Genomic DNA, 20,412 nt, shown 5'->3' on the forward strand with positions numbered 1-20,412 from the left:
TTTAAATTTATATAATTTATGAACAGGCCATCTTTAGGACAACGTAAGTCAGTTATTTCCACGTGGAACCTAAATTCATATTTTATACAGAGCGTTTATTGAGAGTTCACAATAAGCACATTTTGTGTGAAATAAAAATATGATGTTGAGAAAAAGTTACATACAAGAGAATACTGATTGTCATTAAAACACAGATTAATGTTTAGATAAGAGAAAGTAATAGTAGAATATGTTTATTTTTGAGAGGTGCCTTAACATCTTAGGCCATTCTCACCTCTGATAAAAATTAATAGTAGGTAAGTGTGTTTACAAATTTGGAGACTCAATGATATAGGGAAGTAAAAATACATGTAAGAAAAAAGAGAAAAAGAAAAGGAAGTGGTAGGAGAAGAAGTATTTGTTTATTCTTTTAGAGGTGCCTTCGCAGCTATGGACACTAACACCTCTAAAGAAAAGAAAGGAAGAAAAATTAGCCCACAATTAAATATTGAAAGTATTGAACAAAAATAAAATGTTCTAATTAATATTCTGATACACAGTATTTCTTGTTTGAGCAAAGTGAATGAGTACAAAAGTATTTTAAATTAGGATAAATTTTTAAAATTCAATGATTTTTTTCTTTTCATAGGAGAATTGTAGAACACAGAAAAGTTTGAAAGCAATCCTTGAGGATGCAGTCATGCATGCCAGATGCAGTAGATAAAATAATTTTTAAGAGATAAAAATAATGTTACATAAAACATGTGTAAACATATGTTTAAACATTTTAGGTATCTAGTTTAGATTTTTTTATACAGCACAATATAACTGATTAATGGCCGGATCCTTGGGAGCAACTGGGAATTTTTTTTTAAAGAATTCCATTTCATGTTCATTAAATAGTGCTTGTGGATTCAGGTTTTTTTGGATATGCAATTTATTGATTAGAGACTGTGTCTTCTTTTATTTGTGCATAACCATCTGCAAAAAAAATTACATTTCATACTTGTCTGCCGTTTTCTTTTCACTGCATTGACAAACTTCACCACATGCACACATTTACAATTTTGAAGTTCAAGAACAAGAATGAGAACAGGAAAAAATCCTTGAATTGAGTAAATAAAGCATTTTGAGAAAAGATAATAGATATAGATTAGATAAAAATAATAGATATAATATAACATTATTCTTCTCTTGCAATCACAAAAGAAAATTTAAGATTATCACAGATAAACAACAGTTAAAAAATGTACACATCAAATTTATAGAAAATAATAACGTCATGCCAAGAGAACATCGATAAAAACAGAGAGTGCTAAATTTTCAACAATGAATTATAAATGAGCAATATTAGAGGCAAAAAAATGCTGCGACAGTTTTTTGCCATGAATTCTATTCATCAATAGCAAACTAATGGAGTAAGATTTAGACTTAAATCCATGAAAACGGGAAAATACTCCGGGGCAAGAAAAAGATGAACCTAGGTGAGCTAAAATAAACTTTCTGAGGGAGAAAGGAACCTGATGCTTTAATTCTTGGTACTTGATTTCCTTAGGTTTTCAACTGTCACCATGCCAAAAATTTCCAGACTTTTTCAGTGTTTGATCCAGCCAGGATAATTTCTATCATTAAGGTCAATAATGGCCTTACAGTTTTGTTTTATTAAAAATTCTGATATTTGAAACCTTGATTCCAACCCCAGCATCCAACAGGTACCAAAATTCAAGCATGAAAAAATGGGGGAATACCTGTTGGTGTTTGTTTTTTTTTGGAGGGGAGGGGAGGAGGGTCGGTAAATACCCAAGCATTTTCCCTGTTCCAATGGAATTTGGGAATGACGTTCTTTCTCTTACTCTTTCAACTATGCAGAAAACCGGCTGGAGCAATAACACTTAGATCATTACTTACTACAACCCTTTACCTTACTAGCAAAAACGCAGAATTGCTTTGCTACAGGTTCCTCTCTTGAATAACAGAAAAGAAAGTTCAGTCTTGATGCTAAAAATCCATGAAAAATTCTATGAATTTCTAAAACACCGCGGAGAACCAGAGATAAAAGCTGGTTGGCTGGCAAGAGTGAGGAACTTGAAGTACAGTTGAGGCCTCAACAATTTGGATTTGAGGCAAGGACTTCCATGTCATCACGACACCTAGGTATGTACAAAGTGATGCAGGTGTGCTCCCAGAGATCTTGCGGATACTTTTCACTGGTCGTCCAAACGCCTGTATCAATGTTGTAGCATTCTATCACAGCTAATCAAGCAGACAAACAAACAGACCAGGTAATACATTTATCTCAGTTAAATAGTAAAAACTAGATGCAAAGTGTCAAATTTAGAGGAGCAACGAAGGCTCTAATGTTTTTAATCAAGATTCTTTCGATGTAACTATTTTTAAGAGTTAGATGGTTTCAAGGGTTAATAGAACATTTTTTGGAAATATAAATTGAATATGAACTTCGAATCTGTGTCATGCAGAGTTGAAAATTACGACAGGGATGTTTCTATTCCCAACTTACAAGGTTGTTTTAAAAAAATAAATTAATTCAAAAATTAAAATGTCAAAAGGTAACTTTACATTGCATTGAAAAAGTGTATTCTTCCAACTTATTTACTCACTTTCCACTTTATTACATGACAACCAATGACCAAGACAGAATATTCTAAGCTTCAGTTCACTTTAGATCCTCATTAGAACTCAACATTTTAGACTCTTGTGACTGTCTTCTTGCAACTAAATTATAAATTATTTCTCACAATTCTGGTACTTTCGTACTTGGGAGGCTAATAAAAAATTTGCAAATTCCCTTCTTTCCCAAAACATTAAAGGCTAAGTAAAGATTTGTGTAAATCAGAGCATTTAGTGCAGCTGATACCAAAGATAATAAGGAAAGCAAAAATGTATGAATATGCGAACACAGGATGGAACCGTAATTTAGAAGTTTTACGACAGGACCTACCTGTAGCTCGATCAAACATGGCATCACTAAGTAGTCCTCCTATGAAATAAATAACATTATTTACAGTCACAATGCCAGAATGATAACGTGGAGTTGGCAAGCGTGCAATAGTCCTCCATGTATCTGCCTCAGCATCATAGACATCGATGGTATCTGCTAAAACACGGTTTCCATTATCTGGATCTTCATACCAGCCTCCGCAGACATACAGAGTATCATTCACAGTTAGCATTACATGGTCCGCACGTGGGGTTAAAAGAGATGCTTTGCTTTCCCAAACACTGTTCCGAGTATCCAATCTAAATACAGATAAGTGTCAATTAGTCAACAGATAAAGGGAAATCAAATTCTGCACACAAGTTACATTTCTGATCTTCTCTGACTGATTGCGCCCTTTGCATCATGATGGTAAAATGCTGCCAAATGTTTCTTACAATCGAAATTAATGAGTCTTTGATTGGTTTAGGACCAGTCAATGACTAAATTTTAATTAATTCACACAATTAACTTATGAATAATTCATTGAATAATAAATAATATATGTTAGTTTGTTTTGGTTTGAACCAAGATTTGGATATTATATTGAATGACGTAGTCACTAAATCAGTCTATAGCACCCTCTTTACCCTGGTCTATTACGCTATCATGAATAAGTGAATAAATAAATTAAAAAGAATAGGGCAAAGTTCCACATTTAAAATTATTTTTGATGAATTGAAAATGATGAGGAATTATCAAATACCTTTGTACAGAATCTAGTACAACATCTCCATCGAGACCGCCTGAAATGAAAAGATAATCTCCACCTGAAGGCCAGGTTGTCCCAGCATGTTGAGTGCGGTATCCAGGCATTGCAGGAATACTTTCCCAAGTATCAGTTTCCGGATCGTACTTTTCACACTCGCTAACCTGTAAAATAAAGGCTGTAATAGTATCAATCTTATCACAGTAGCACTCTAAAAACATGTGAAGAAACATCAATTCTCCTGGTCTGTAAAATAAGGGCTGAGATATTATCAATCTCGACACTACATTATACTAGAAACACATCATGTTAAACCAATTCTTCAAACCACCACCCCTTACTCCCAGCTCAGTTACATTCACAAGTCACCCCATAAATGTTTCATTGGCCATTTATGTATTGATAATTTAACTTGTGTTGGGACCCTATATTAATGCTTCAATTATCAAAGATTAATTCTGACAGACTGCATTAATTGTTAAAGCTCATACGTAGAATATAACATCTGTCTTCTAGTGCTTACATAAAAAAATATGTCTTCCTTCTTTTTGCACCTTCATAGGAGAAGGCTCATTCTGTATGTCCTTTCATATCATGGTTTTACTCAATACTTCAATTCAACTCTCTTGTAAAAGATAATTTCAGTTCCAGCGTTATTTTGGGTGATTTAACTACTTATGTCATTTTGGCGGTCTTTCATACATAAAATAGAACCTTTAAAATGATTATTTTTTTTTGTTTCCTCTTAAGATGTATTGGGATATTTAGAGGTATCCAAAATTGTTCAGCTGTAAAGCTCCAATTTAAGCTTAGAAAGACAAGAAGAGATTACCTCACTATCAACTCCATCCATTACATCTATTTCACTGGCTCCACCAATAGCATATAAGTGATCTGCGACTACATTTAATGAAAATCGACATCGCTCTCTCTGCATTGGAGCAATAGTATTCCATTTGTTATATCTAGGGCTGTACTTAAACCCAAAGGGATGAATATTTTCCTGAAGGCAAAAGAAGAAAAAAATTATCAAACTGTGTAAAAAAATCTTCTGGAAAATTAGACAAAAGTGATCTACTTTGACTGAGCTGATCTGATTTTTAAACTGCATTTTTTTTCTTTTTTTTTTACCCACGACTGTAGGATTGAAATTGAAACCTAAAAATAGTGTACATTAAATGCTCCACTGAGGAGATGCATGTTGTTTAATGGTGGATTGGAAGTATTGGGGAATGAAAAAACCCAGACATTTATGAGCGTGAAGTTATTGTTTCATTACAGCAATATCATGCATTTGTATGCATATGATCTTATTGCTGGGGTATGTTATACACTATTTTTTATTCGGTCAATATTTTCAAACTCAGATTTTATTAATAAAAAGTATAAGAAAGCAGGATGATTCTCAGTGATGAGGATTGCATTTCTTGAATGATGGCATAAAAACGAGAAAAAAAAGGAAAACAAATGAAGATTGATCTTAATGAAGCAAAACTATGTAATCAGATACGTAGAAGTACGTTTCAAGATCAAGCACAAACTGAACAAAAAGTTAGAAAAGGTGGGTTATTTTTTTTTCTTGGAGTAAAAATGAAAATACCTGGAGGGACTGATTAAAACAACCGCCAACCACATACAAATCATTGTTTTGGACGCACGTTCCAAAATTACACTGCTCCAAGTGTGGAATAGTTGTCAAGTGCCTCCACTTTCCAACACTGGAAAGGTAGTAGGTTATTTCGTTAGTGACACCAGCAATACCAAAGCCACCAACTTTGACAAGGGCCAATTCCATGCCTCTGGAGTTGACTAGCGACGAAGTCATGTTCATTTGCGGGAGTTGCATCACAAATCGTTGTCGCAAAGCCTCATTTATGATGACACATCCATAATATGGTTGCTGCGAAAAGGCATCGATGTCCCAAGGAATCTCTTTAAAGTGGATTCGGCTGATCAGCCTTTGAGCATACTCTGATTTCGAACTGAGAACAAGGATAAACTAAATTAGGATACATTACAGGCATGTATACAATGAAAAACAATGATGTTGGATTAGCAGCATCATCTATCCACTTTCACATTCCACAAAAGGAGAACGTTTTACAAAAATGGAGCGCCTCAATTTCAAAATTCTTGCGGCAAAACAAAAAAAAGACAAAAAGAATTTCCCAGGGACAACTTGCAAGCTTTTCAAAGGCTCCCAATTGAAAATTTAAGGATTTTTATGGGACATTTTTACGTTATGAGGCAGATTTTTCAAAGACATTGAAGGACTGAAGTTGCAAAAAAATTTCCTCCAAAATCCCATGGCAATTGATGAAACATGGAAAACATTAAAATATTATGAATATAAGAATACTTATAGCTGAGACTTAGAAGATGACATGAAGGTGGCAAAAATACCTAAACATTTTCAAATATTGGACCTCATGTTTCAAACTTTATGGAATTTTAAAATTCATCAAACTTTTTTCATAAGGCAAGTGATTTCCAGTACTTTAAACTTGGAAAATATACAATGATATTCAACCCATTATTTTCATAATTGGAGGCCACTGCATATCTTTTACAAGCTTGTTTGAAAAATTTTTAACTCAAAAAATGAGTCTTGGAAGAAAAAAATATTTTGCTACAGGGAACAGTCTTTAGTTTGGAACTTTCTATGCACCTTGACAGTTCTATTTCAATTTTTTCAATTTTTCAAGAATTCAAAGCAATCAACTTTAGAAACAAATAGTACCTACCTATGATCATCATTCGTGTACAGCCATTTTAGAACAATGTGAAGGACTTCAGATTCGGAACAATCAACTGGGAAGTCGCAGCTAAGAAGATGCTCTAGCTGTTCTACAGATAATCGGAGAAACTCAGGAAGCATAGAGAATTCTCGTAGATGAGCACTCATGAATCGATACACCCTGACCCTCAGTTTACTCAATGAGTATGTTTCTGAGATTGTTGCTATGTCGACACAATTTTCACAATCCAACTGTGACTGAAAACCAAGACAAGCAAAAATTTAGACACAAAAGAAAAGCTTCGCGTTAGATCATCCAAAAAGTAAGAATCCTATATTACATCTTCCAAACTACGATTAGAGAGATTGGTACAGAAAATTGGTAGGAAGATGCGTACAGAGCAGCTTCAGAGCATAAGCTTAAGATTTTAAAATAGGTTTAGTGTTATTTTCATACTGATTGGACATTTTAAATTGATTAGTTCCTGCAGAAATCAGATTTTTGGCCAAAATTTATTTTTGAAATGTAATTTCACTACAAATGCCTAGTGGAAGGATTAATTCTAATATAGAGAGCCATTATCATGAGTTTCTTGAAAAATATCAGGAATGTGACTACTGATAAATTTTTAATTGATAATTGGAAGGCTACAAAACTAATTTTATTCATTGAGGGGGAAAATAGAGAAGTGAATTTCATCTGAGAACACACAAAAAAAAAACCAGGAAAACCTGTCAAAATTTTTTGAAATTTTCCATTTACAGAATCTAAGTGATCAAAAATTCCAATATTTTGAGAGTTCCTTTTTCTCTTTGGCAATAGGTAAAAGTCAAATAAAGGAGGAAGGTTTGCAACTTTCTGCATGCCTGAGAAATTCATGATTTCTCACTAATGTATTACCCTAATTTGAAAATCTGTGGCTTGCTCAGCTTTTTTCACCATAATAACTAACCTTCCCTTGAAAACTTACTTGCAAAATTTTGGAGGAGTTTTAGATGGCCAGACCACCAATCTTAAGTTCAGTAACGAATTTAATTAATTAGCATGCCTTGTATTGATATGTATGGCACGCTTTGGATTTCTTTTTATGTAGAGTGTACAGCCAGCCCTGTTTTCTAAACTTTTCAATGAATTTTGTGCCAAATCTTAGGGCCATCGTATTTTATCTTCTTTTTTTTTTTTTTTTTTTTTTAAATTTAAAGACGGATATGCCATTGCTGAATGGAATGAGCTATAATTTATCATTATGAGGGAATGCAAAAATAGGGTAAGTACCTGCAAATAGTTAGAACAAGCTTCCACGACTGCGACAACTTGAATATGACTAGCAGCTGATAGAACATCTTGAATATTAGCAAGATTCAAAGACAAGCGTGATGTGTAAGCATAATCCAACAATAGGCGCATCCCAGCAGCACTCACACCATTCAAACGAATTTCCTTTTGGCGTGCTTCCTTCATTGCATCCGTGAACATGGCACGGAAATAATCACTGCATGATGCTAGTACAACGCGATGAGCCTAGAGAAATAATTGCCAGTTAGAAATGAGCTTGAAATTTCACAACAATACTTTAATACATTAGAACCCTGAATATCTGCAGTAATATGCCCCAGAGGTACCACAAATAATCCAACAACATATAACCAGAGTTCAACTGTACCTAGATGAGACCTTGCAATACACACATTTGGTTTATCCTATACATGAAACTAAGTTGTGTGCATACCTCCAGTTAAGATGATATTAGATCCTAGTCATTAAGACCCTCTTAACAGATCAACCTTACCATAACTCACTTCAGGAACTGCAAAGGAGCATGCTGAATCCTGAACTTATCTAAGAAACACGCCTGTTAATAAAGGATGGAAAAGGAGATGAGGTCAAAGGATTTGGTTTGTTAAACTTTCCACAGTTTAAGCAGATATTCAACTGCAGAAATTAGAATTTCATTATTGATTAGTTTTCAAATGTTTAGCGAGTGATTCCAGCCCTACATGTACCTAGGGACTTTTAACTTGTTTTAATTCTTTTTCTCAGCCCTGCGTAAACAATTGACTAAACGTTTGAAAATACTACAAAATCTACTTAAAGGAAGAATACTGTGTTCTTTAATTCTTATTTTCATTTTACTAATTTTAATGTGCATAAATATGTAAAGATATTAGCCAAAAGATTCATATCTAAAAAAAAAAAAAAAATTGAAGTGGAACATGCCTTGAAAGAGTCTCCTCCAGCTAAAAGAGTAACATCAAGAAGTAGTCCCTGTGTTCTAAGAGCATACAGTCCACTGAGTAATGTACCCATGTGCGATGGAGATTCAAAATTCACAGTGTTCAGAGGCCTGCCGGGATCTGGAGGAGTCAATTCCTTTGACCTGGTCATTTTGAGTGGAAAAAAGCTCCTTCTGCCTAAAAGAAAATAAATATTCATCATTTGCTTACTTAATTATATACGGTACTCTGCCACCACATACTTAGTACAGGGTGTCTACTAAAAAAGGCTGGCCAAAAATCAGTACTTTTTCAGTGCATTACCGAGAAATTCAGTACTTTTTCGGTACCTTCAATTGACAAAATTCGAAAAATTTCACAAATTAGAATTCCTCACTTGAATTGCGACAAAAATGACACAAAAAAGAGAAAAATTCTGGACCTTCTTGCGGAATTCCGCACTTTTTCAGTACTTCCAGACCGCCTTTAAAAAATAAGTACCATTTCCGGAAATTCTGGACTTGTAGACACCTTGTAGTAGCATAAGAATGAGTGCTTCAGGATGTGGAAGAAATAGTGCGAAAGTAAAATGAGATTCCGTAATTATGGAAAATCGCTAAAAAAAGAAAGGAAGAAAAAATTGTTGTCATAAAAGGAAGAGTTACAACTACTAAAACTTAATCAGCATTGTTTCCAATAGAAAAGAAATTTTTATGTTAAATTTTAAGTGCTGCCACGACTCAAAACAAAAATGTAAATGCTGGATGCCTGCTCTTCATCATTGTTCCTTCGCAAAATTCAAAATCAATTTTTACTCGTAGCAGGGGAGGGGAACCCAGAGCAAACAGGGCGACCTTTGCCCTAGCTACCAATTCTAGAGTATGAACCTCTCCTTTTGAGAAAGTCTCAAGTAAAGTTGGAATGCTGTTACTTGGAAAGATAAAAGTTTTCTGTGAGCTTTGTGGTGACGGGTTGTAGGAAACATCATAATTTAACTGCTTTCAGAAGTCTGCTAAATTAGTGTCAGACGTGATGACACCTAAAGGCTTAAATATTGCTTGACCAATTGGGAAATGGATTGTCCAGCTAAAGTGGTTTCTAATGCAGCAATCCAAGAACGAATTTTGGATGGTCAATTTAAATAGTACATTATTGTTCCGAGTGAAATGGGATTGTGAGTACCCACTTTCATTCTAGATTAGATACCCTAGCCTGGACTGATGGTGAAAGAAGTCCATGATTTGGATTTAATTTGGTTCTGTACAATTGAGCCATCCTTCCCCCGCCTTTTAAGGTAAAAAATTAAATTATTCTTTAAATGGAGTTTAGTAAGTCAAAACCTGGCTCAAATTTTCATTTACTAAAAGGAAAATTAGGAGACTATAACAACCACCTGCAGAATTGACTATAGAATGACCCTTAGGAAAATATAAAGAATCATTGCTGATGGGAGAAAAACTATACTCATTATGAGTACTTACTCTTAAAAATTAAAAGAATACTTACTACTTCCTCAAATGGGCTTCTCCAAAGTTGAGATACCTCACGATGAAATTGGGACGGAGCTGTCCGTAATGGTGGAGTGACAAGGTCTGACGGGACCCAAGAAGTTCCTAATACATGTGGCCATGTAATCAGTGATCAGTGTTGCTGAAATCCATCTGGGACGACCTCAAGTTTTACAAAAGTAGTTGATAATAGAGGAATCCAAGTCTTTCGGTTGATAGCCGCTTGTCTCTATGTTAGTGAAATGAAGGTTGATAACTAGGCAAGGACGCACAAACCAAGGGTGAAAGTATTATAATTAACCGTGTAAACTGACACAGATTTTCCTCAGATCCTCCTGAAAAGCTTAAACCGAATTGGAACTTGAGTCACTCGGCATTGACACACTTGAGGGTCAGTTTTGTCACTGCAATTGATAATATTGATAATGAATACTAAACATTAAACAATAACAAAATAATGATGGATGATAGAGGAAGTTCAGAGCTGAGGCACTAGTGGGTGATGGTACATATTTACGTCACAACACATCTTCATTTTCATTGGCTGATAAATAAGAGATAAGAGATAAGAAAACATACAAGCTTGCGTCATTCTGCGTTGCACCAAGTTGCACATGCTTGCTACCTTTCTTCTTTATTCAATGTCTTTGTTTACATATCGGGTTTTACAGGTTAGTTTTTTGTGACATGTGGACAGTGAAAACCGTGAAACGTACATTAATAAATTACTACTCAACTATTAGTGGACAATAGACCAAAAAGTCTTACGAATATTTTAAGTCTAAAACCATACTGCTATTTCCATCTGCTAATAACAATTTTATCGACAGTGAATGGTATGTAATCACTAATTGTAGCCTGTGACCCGTTTCACAAGACGAGAAAGGACATTTGAAATTCAAAATCATGGATTTTGAAGAGGGTCAGTTCAGTGATGCTGATGAAAATGACATCGGGTAAGGAGAACTCCAAATTTCACACATTATGTTTGCATTTATCCCTTGATAGATGAAACGAGTGTGACCACATTACTGAAGCTTGTGCTCATGGGTGTAGAAAGTGTTTGAGCCGTTGCTAGCATGAGGCAAGAAGTACTCCGTGAACTTGTGAGAATCAAAGTCGATAGATGAAGTTCCGTCCGTTAGCAATAGGTTCTTTCAAATTTTCTCGATCTGGCGATGAATCTCCCCGATTTGCCGTCACACTACTTTCTAAACATTTCCTCAATTTTACGTTGCTCTCTGCATGGCTCCCCCCAACCTACATAAAACCAATGTAATCAGATCAGGGGAACAGTAGAGTGCAATCAGGGAATCGGGGAAATCCTCTGGCTATACGGACAGCCCTCACTGATGTTTTGCAAAGATTTTTACACTCCACTTTCCTAACGGTCTGACCTAGGTCTATCGACCTTGTGTGAGAACAATTTCAGATAAAAACCTTTAGTCATAATAGGAGGAAACTAATGAGTTCTGAAACTAATGGGTTCAAAATTTTTGGCTGTATGTGAACTCATGATCTTACTGTGGAAATTTTCCAAATATTTGAGATTGCAAAGCTAGGTTTTGCTCCGCAAATCTTTGCACTCCTGCCCTTGTACAGTATGAGAATTTGAGTTCGGCGGGGATTCAGTCTTGTCTTTGGAGTTTGAGCTCTTCTATTTTGTGTCATGAAGTTGTCAGGTTCTGTAGCATGTCACTTTTTTGTTCTTACTCTGCTCCTTGGTGGAGCAAGCACGCTCCATCAATTTATGAACTGATTATTTACTCATTCTTACATAGTACGTCAGCATCATCTATTAGATAATCAGTTTGAGTTTTTCTCACTCTTTGTTTTCGATGTTTACTTAGCTCAATGTAAGATATGCAATTACCATAAATACTTGTTAAGTAAAAAATGTCTTGAAAATATTTGCAGAATTTGAGATTTGGTCTCATCAAGTCTTCCTTTAATAAAAGTCGGCACACTTTTTGAGGGAGTTGTGACTTTCTGCCCTCTGCGAGGGGCGACTTTTGATTCTCAAATGGTTACCCCCTCCAAGTGATATGTTGCCGGTTACAACATAATGAAAGCAATTTTTTGGTACAAGTGACAGGTCACCATCTATCACTGTCTCAAAAGTCTGCTGGCTTGAATATTTACGGCGTGTTGGTGAAGCTGACTGCTTTACTTTTTCCGGCAGTACACTGGCTTTTGATTAATTTATCTATTTTCCTCTGATTTCAGGCAACTACATGTTCGAAAAAGGTGTCCCAACAGAAGCAGTCATTCTAAGAGCTCCTCCAACCATGTCTTAGAAAATAGCAGTGATGATGAATATCATTATGATGATGATGATGATGATGATGATTTCTATGATGATGACACCAATTTCTACATCGCAGGTATACCCTTTAGCTCATGACTGGTGCTGTCTTGAAAAATTTCAAAGATTTAGTTTAGGTCATCCAGGAATTACCTTTAATTTATCAAAAACTCATAAAGTTGAAAAAATTTCCATTTCAATCAAGTATTATACCTGCTTTGAGACATTATCCATAAATACATAAATGATTCATAAACTTCATTTCTTTAATCCACTAATTACTTCCAAATCACTTTAACTTCCTTAATTTTCAATGAAATGAACCTTTGCAAACATTTCTCACATTTTAAGAAGGTTTAAAAATAGGAACAAAGCAAGTTTCCCTCTTTTTTCTTTCGCAAGGGTAATAGGTAATGCTCTAAAATCAATCAGGTACGTAGTAACTCTTGTGAAAAATTCCAATGTATGCATACCATTTAATCGCATTTTAATGCTTCTGAGAAACTTGAACAACCATCTTTCAAAATTGATGCATGGACTTATCGCATATCACTGGATTAAGGCTGTTATTAAGGCTGTAAGACATATGTGCTTTTCCACGGAATTCTCATCATCAAGCAATGTCAGGATTTCCCATCTCATCACTCTATATTCAGTTTCCTGTGTGTACAAAGCAAAAATTATTTTGTGAAGGCAGTTCAACTCTTATTTAAGTGACTTTATCCATTCCAAATTATAGAAGAAAACATCTGTCTCAAAATCGATCTACACAGGTCAGCCACTACGTATCTTTTTGAAATCAACTCCCCATGTGGCATTCACTCAACTGCAGCCAGCATAACGAAGAATTAGCTTTTCCCATGTATAATGCATTGCTGTTCAAACAATACACCGTCATCGCTTAGTAGAGTCTCAAAACTCGTCTACGAGAATGACCTGTGTGGATTGGTCTCGATCCATCCATCTGCGCAACTTTGAGACCTACCTACCAATAAAGAAGAGAGAAGGTACTTAGAGGCCCAAAACTTGATGTTGAGATTGTGATGCAAATCAATACAGGAGGATAAGTCATGACAAGTACCAAAAATTCAACCCAAATATTCCCCAACAAAGCAGTTCCTCAACTACCAGAAGTTGAGCATGTGACATCATTTAATTTAATAATAATAGCTATAACCCAAAAATACTGTTTTTAATATTTTGAGGAATGTTTTTTCAGGTGCAGGATTTGGGAAAAATCATGAAGTTCTACGGAATAGTCATGGCACAGCTCCTAATAAGCAGTCTAACAGCAAGAAAGTTACCTCCTATCAACCTCCAGAAAAACTTTTCAAGAAATTTGTCGATAAAATTAATGTTGATGACTACGATGTTCGATCTCTTCCTCAGCATGCCAAAAATTACCTCAATGAAACCACCCGGCGAACTGAGAATGAAAGGTAGACACTTTAGAATGGATAATCTACAATAAGGAAAAGAGACATAACTACTTACAATGAAGCTTTACTTACCAAATACCAAGTGTAAAATTCTAGATTTTAGTTATCTTATTGTAATCTAGGCAAGGTTTGAAATTGTGAGATAAAAGCTGATTTATCACATCTTGAGAAATTTGTAACAATTCATTCACAAAAAAAAAAAAAAAAAAAAAAAAAAAAAAAAAGATTTTCAAACCTTTGAACTAAAACTGGTTCAAGTAATGCATTCAATAGGGAAATTAAATAATTAAACAGCCGCACTTGAATTTTTTAGCTTTCAAATATTTTAAAGGGGATAAACTACGCCATGTGCTCACTGGTTTACTCTACAGTATTCCTGTCCCTTGCCAGCCTCTGTATTCTTGAAGTTTTCAAGAACTTATCAGACTTGTAGAATGTATTCTTACCTAAGTTTTTCAGAGCTCATAAATTTTTAATACAATGTTTCCCCTTTTGACTGGTAGCAAAGCTTCAATTTTATTATTTTCTAACATTTTGCCTCTTTCATATCCTCTTTTCTGAAAAATAACCAAAAGTCACCTCTTTTTCAGACTACGGATAAAAGATAAGCAAGACAGAGCAACTGCTGAACAAGTAATGGATCCTCGCACAAGGATGATTTTGTTCAAACTTTTGAACAAAGGTGTTGTCTGCCAAGTAAATGGATGCATATCAACAGGAAAAGAGGCAAATGTCTATCACGCTACCTCTGGCTCAGCTTTTCAAACTGAAACTGGAGAGCCTCGTCATTTCGCCATTAAAATTTACAAAACATCAATTTTGGTTTTTAAAGACAGGGACAAATATGTCAGTGGCGAATACAGGTATGAATATTCTTTAAATATTTGTTTTTTATTTAACTTTGTTGATTTTGTTTCGGTGGTTCAATGCCACTATCAGACCATCATTGTGTCAACAAATAGTGATGATTTATTAGTATTTTTTTCCAATAATGAGCCTGCAATACTGGCAGTTTCACTGAAAAACCGTCCATGAATGACATCAGGTACTTAAGAAGGAGGGTACTTAAGAGTGACATCACAGGTGCATTCTTATTCGCATAAAAGTTTGTGCATCTTACAGCATTTTCAGGAGATGTAGTAAAAACACTGTTCCACAAGTATTTTTTTACTACTGGGTAAAAGTTTGTAATGAGTGCTCTTAGCTTTTCAATAAAAAGTTGATTTAAAGCTTTTTTTTCTAAATTACTCTCCTAAAGCACTCTAAAGTTTAAAACCCTGGCAAGAATGAAAGGTATCCATCCGTTTTTTTTTTTTTTTTTCAACTTGAGATTTTATGAAGTAGGTAAGTTCTGTTTTCAAACCATGGGTATTTAATTTTAGATTTTTCATCAAAGCACGTATTCCAGTAAAGTGTTTAATTTGATTCATCCAACAAGCAAAATTTGATGAATTAAGATGACTCAATTGACAGATTGCCTACAACTCGTATTTTTTTTTTCTAAAAAGATCTTTTTTGTTCAAATAATTAAGTTACTAAATAATTTTTCAGATTCCGGCATGGATATTGTAAAAGTAACCCAAGGAAAATGGTGCGTGTCTGGGCTGAAAAAGAAATGAGGAATTTGTCCCGTATGCACCATGCCAATCTTCCAGTTCCGGAACCCATACTGCTACGGTCACATGTTTTAGTCATGGAGTTTGTGGGTAAAGAAGGATGGCCAGCACCCAAACTCAAGGTAATTGCAAATAACTCATGATAATATTTTCTGAATTCTCTCTGCAGAAAAAGTTATGAAGCTTTCAAGTGCTTTTCACAGTGAATTGAAAAGCAGGCATGTGTCTTAAAGAGACGCTTTCGATAATTATGACATATTTTGCTATCCAAATTCTAAAAAATCGTCCTTAACAGTTTCTCATTTTCTTTGTCGGCCTCCTGTGGTGTAGTGGTTGTAGCGCTGGCCCTATGACCAAAGGGTCTCTGGTTCGATTCCCAGCCAGGTGACCTTCGAGTTTGATGGTCTCAGGCAATGGTCACCTGGGGCTGGGGTAATAAGCGTGGGATTAGCGAATAGGCTGTTTGAAATTGGTAAAAAAAAAAAAAAGAAAGTTGGTAGAGTATCAAGTAGAACTGTGCAATCAAGGATTTTTAGGTTGGAGTAAAATTTGATAATGCTCAAAGAAGTTATCCGCCATGACAATTAAAATTTGATTCAAATTGGAAAAAAAGAAATAATGACCAAATTTTGCCATTTTCATTTTTTTGCAGCCTTTGCAATTAAAAGAAAAGTTAAAGTGTATGTACCTTGGACGAATTTTTCATTATACTTTGAAAGCTCTGCCAATATTTTTTTAAAAAATTGTTAAGTATCAAGGTTGACTCATTGTCTTATCTCTTAAAAAATTCTTTTTGCCCAAAATAAACAGGACTTTTTTCTACTTCTCAATTCAAAGGGATTAGCAGAGATGAGGAAGAAAAAAGGAATACTAATGTAAATAGCTTCTCAAAAAAAGTAGTTGGTTGATTTTTACTTTTATTAGACTTTGGTTAGAAGGATCTTTCAAAGTAGTTATTTGCACCAAGATACGTTGGTTCGTTCACTTGTATTTTTTTTATTTGATTTACTGCCAACCTCTTTTATCAAAAGTATCTATGAAAACCTTGTCATTGATAGTACAATGCAACAGGCAGATATCAGGATAACTAATGTAATTACATATATAATCCGTGATTATAATATGTAAATTATATCAATTATAACCATATAATTATGTAATCCAACATGCCACAATTCAGACTTTTTTTTATTTTTAGGATGTAGAATTATCAATATCACGAGCTTGCAAACTCTATCGACAGTGCATCACTATCATGTGGAAACTATATAACATCTGTCGACTTGTTCATGCTGATCTAAGTGAATTCAACATTCTATTTCACAACGGAGGTGTCTTCATAATTGACGTCTCACAGTCAGTAGAACATGATCACCCTCATGCTCTTGAATTTCTCCGGAAAGATTGCACCAATATCTCAGGTATTTTAAACTTTGTTGTTTCTTTCCTCATGTTGTAACTTTTGAAATTTAAACACAACTTTGTATGTTTATACCCTTATAAGCATATCACATGCATTTAAATAGAACTAAAATGTGATGATTTGGAAGCTCAGTCTTTGCTATTAAAATACTCGCTAACTAGTATTTCATGGATCACTTTATAAGTCCAGAATTTTCCATGCTAGTTAAAACTCTTGTGTTTGTTTTGTTTGTCAATATTGGCAAATTTTCTGATCTGAAGATTTCTTCTTCATGTGCTCCCAGAATTTTTCCGGAAAAAGGAAGTGGCAACTCTGACAGTGAAGGAATTGTTTGATTTCATTACGGATCCAACAATCAATGAGTCCAACATGGAAGAATATCTGGACAAAGTATCTGAGAAAGCAGCCAATGCATTGCCACCAACCGCTGCAGAACAAGTTGACATGGAAGTGTTTAAAAATGCATATATTCCTCAAACTCTACAGCAAGTATGATTTAATAATCTTTGACAACAAGATAACTTACAATCAGTACTTTACGCCACTATTTGAAGACATTAAGAATTAAGGGTTTTGTACTCACTTTTTCTTCCCGATGGAGATTGATGTTTTACTTTCAAGCGATGCGCATTTCGAGCTTTACGCTCATCATCAGGCTACAAATAGAAAACTTGTACCGCGGCGCGGATACGCGTCAAACAACGAAAAACTAAAATACGAGCGCACAACCGCACATTTGCTAAAATTTTTTAAAAACGTATATAAATTGGTATAAAAACGGCCGAATTACGAATTACCGATTTACCAATTTATTTTACCGAAATTATTTCGGCCGATTTACCGAATTGGCCGATTTACCAATTTATATACGTTTTTAAAAAATTTTAGCAAATGTGCGGTTGTGCGCTCGTATTTTAGTTTTTCGTTGTTTGACGCGTATCCGCGCCGCGGTACAAGTTTTCTATTTGTAGCCTGAAGATGAGCGTAAAGCTCGAAATGCGCATCGCTTGAAAGTAAAACATCAATCTCCATCGGGAAGAAAAAGTGAGTACAAAACCCTTATCAATCAAGCCCGATAAAATGACCAACCAAAATTTCAACATTAAGAATTGTTGCATGAATTTGCCTGAAATTTCCAATTATTTTCCTCTATATTTGTTAGTAAGACACTAAAATATTCAGACAAATTTGTGCAATGGTTTGCTCATGAAAAAATAAAATTTTCATAGAAATACTGCAACAGCATAGACAAGATACGTTCCTGCGTGAGGGAGATGACAAAATGTCGGTGCCCTGTTGCCTCTTCATGCATCTATTATTGAAACTGATAGACAAACTGATGGGCAAAGAAAAGAAAGGGGGAAAGGAACAATCCTATTGGTGGGAACAGGTGGTTACAATAGACAGGAAAGGTCAGTAGTAGACTGATCAATGGCAACTGACACGGGTCCCTTACAGTATCACAGAGTGGAAAGGATTTCCTGGGATCAGGAGAACTCATGGACCCTGCACTCAAAAAAGACTCTTAAAATTTAATATTCCAAACTCACAGTAACTTTCTGGCAGGTTTAACGTTTTTAAAATGTTTGATAATTCTATTGATCTGTTTTTTTGTAAGCTGTTGACTTGGCTTTGCTTGAATAGTAATCAAGCAAATTCAGAGATTAAAAAATTGGAGCCCTTTCGCTGCTGCACCATAAATTAAATATTTTTCCTTAGAATGTCCAACATATCAATTTATTTAATTTTTGTGTTTAGGTTATTGATGTTGAGCGAGATGTCTTCTCTGTGAAGCAAGGAGTGAAACAAGAAAATCCCCTTTACTATCAGACGATAGTTGGGTTGGAAGAAGACCTCTCCCGTACTAAACTAGTTCCTGATATCCTCAAATCTGAGAAGGAAGAATCTAGCAGTGGATCATCCTCAGAAGAAGAAGAAGAAAGTGAATATGAATCTGCAAATGAAGAAGCAGATGGTAGTGAAGCTACCAAGTTCGTGAATTCAGCTCGCCCTAGAAATGAAAGTTCGGATGCCAAAAAGGTATTGATGGTTAATAAATAATAATTTATCTTTCTTTTCATGTTATCGTTCTATTACCTCCTAGAATCAGACAGTAGAGAAGTTGTCGGTTGTGACACTTCAGACAGGTCTCTAATGGACACCCAATTTATGCCTGCCCTGTTGCAGTGATGTTGATTTTTTCTGGTCCACATCCACATAATTGTTCCTGATGTGATGAGGCACGGAAAGTTTTATTTGTGAGTGAATTGGAAAAGTTGAAAAATGTCTAATTGTCCAGCTCTGATAGAGAGAGCATGAAAATGCAATAAGAGTCTGACGAGGCGTAAGAACCTGTGCTGCAACATTCATTGTGATCAAGGAAAAGTGTTTGGAGTCCGTCATCACTTGCAAATCTTCACTTCCTAAGCTTTATTTCCCATATGCTATTTCCATTCATATGATATTGGCTTTGAAGATGGAATGAACTTGTCGTCCAACTGCACCCACCTATCCAACCCGCATTCCCTTTCTTCCCCCATGGCGTTTAGTTCTGTTCAGCAGAAATACGTCCAATTTTAGAGTTTTAAAATCTAAAAACTCTTTCCAAGGATGCAGGAGAACTAAGAAGAAATCATTGTTCTCTAACTGGTTTTAAGTTCTTTACTCCAACTAATAATCCCGTTTTTTAGTCCGAATAAGATCGATCCCTCTAATTCTTTTATCTGTATCTTTTTTTCAGCAACGCAAGAAGGAAGTCAAAGAAGCACAGTCTGAAAAAAGGAAAAGTAAAATAAAAAAGCATATAAAGAAGAGGAAAGAAAAAGAAAAGAAACACCACAAATAAACATGTTTTTTATTTTACAGCCTCTCCAAGAGGATGCAGTCTTTACTCTTTTTATGATTCAATTTAGAGTCATCAGCATGGACTACTCAGTGGATAGTTTGCTAGTCTGGACCCCCCTCCTTGTTCCAGTGGCGCGGCATCACCATATGCTGTAGATGTTTAGTATGAGTGTCAAACCAGAGAAGGGGAGGGGTCTTTCTCGAAAACTGTTTCAAACATTGGAGCATTGAGAACATTTTCTTACGTTTAACTGTGCCACAAGCTCGTCTTCAATTTCGTCACAGAACAAATGCCGCGCCACTACCTTTTTTCATTTATGTAACTAAGTTAATCATGTTATTTTTTTGTTAAACAAGACAGGTGATTTTTTTTTTGCTTTTCATTTTTGTAAGTTTCTGGTACCAACAAACTATCGGCACCCTTGCAATTGTGTTCATCAGTTTGATTTTTATCTCTGAATTATACTTTCTTTTTTTTAAATTTTTGAGTCTTGTTTTGTATCATCATTGATGACCATTGCCCTAATTCCTTTAATAATGAGGCTTTATAACTTTCAGGTCTTGGAAAGTTTAACTGCTGATGAAGCAAAAAGTACTTTAAAAAACTTGACTTTTGTTTAACATTAATTGATTCATCTAGTTT

The 20,412-nt window shown here is 35.0% G+C and overlaps 2 protein-coding genes across 2 annotated transcripts; one reads left to right on the plus strand and one right to left on the minus strand.

Annotated features, from left to right (window-relative positions):
• Positions 1 to 10,623, minus strand: LOC109044787 (kelch-like protein 26). Its single transcript, XM_019062711.2, has 9 exons — positions 10,141 to 10,623; positions 8,639 to 8,832; positions 7,697 to 7,942; positions 6,428 to 6,678; positions 5,284 to 5,665; positions 4,516 to 4,686; positions 3,681 to 3,847; positions 2,939 to 3,237; positions 1 to 2,232 (listed from the first exon to the last, which is right to left on the minus strand). Exons 2-9 carry the CDS (start codon positions 8,804 to 8,806, stop codon positions 2,084 to 2,086), a joined length of 1,833 nt encoding a protein of 610 aa, XP_018918256.2. The 5' UTR covers positions 8,807 to 8,832; positions 10,141 to 10,623; the 3' UTR covers positions 1 to 2,083.
• A 170-nt stretch (positions 10,624 to 10,793) lies between these two features.
• On the plus strand, positions 10,794 to 20,250 carry LOC109044788 (serine/threonine-protein kinase RIO1). Its single transcript, XM_019062713.2, has 9 exons — positions 10,794 to 11,098; positions 12,369 to 12,526; positions 13,667 to 13,886; positions 14,477 to 14,749; positions 15,438 to 15,624; positions 16,701 to 16,923; positions 17,209 to 17,414; positions 18,684 to 18,965; positions 19,666 to 20,250. The coding sequence occupies exons 1-9, from the start codon at positions 11,049 to 11,051 to the stop codon at positions 19,768 to 19,770; spliced, it is 1,704 nt and encodes a 567-aa protein (XP_018918258.2). The 5' UTR covers positions 10,794 to 11,048; the 3' UTR covers positions 19,771 to 20,250.
• The last annotated feature ends 162 nt before the right edge of the window (positions 20,251 to 20,412 follow it).

Source organism: Bemisia tabaci, chromosome 1 (assembly GCF_918797505.1).
Source record: "Bemisia tabaci chromosome 1, PGI_BMITA_v3".
Taxonomy (NCBI): domain Eukaryota; kingdom Metazoa; phylum Arthropoda; class Insecta; order Hemiptera; family Aleyrodidae; genus Bemisia; species Bemisia tabaci.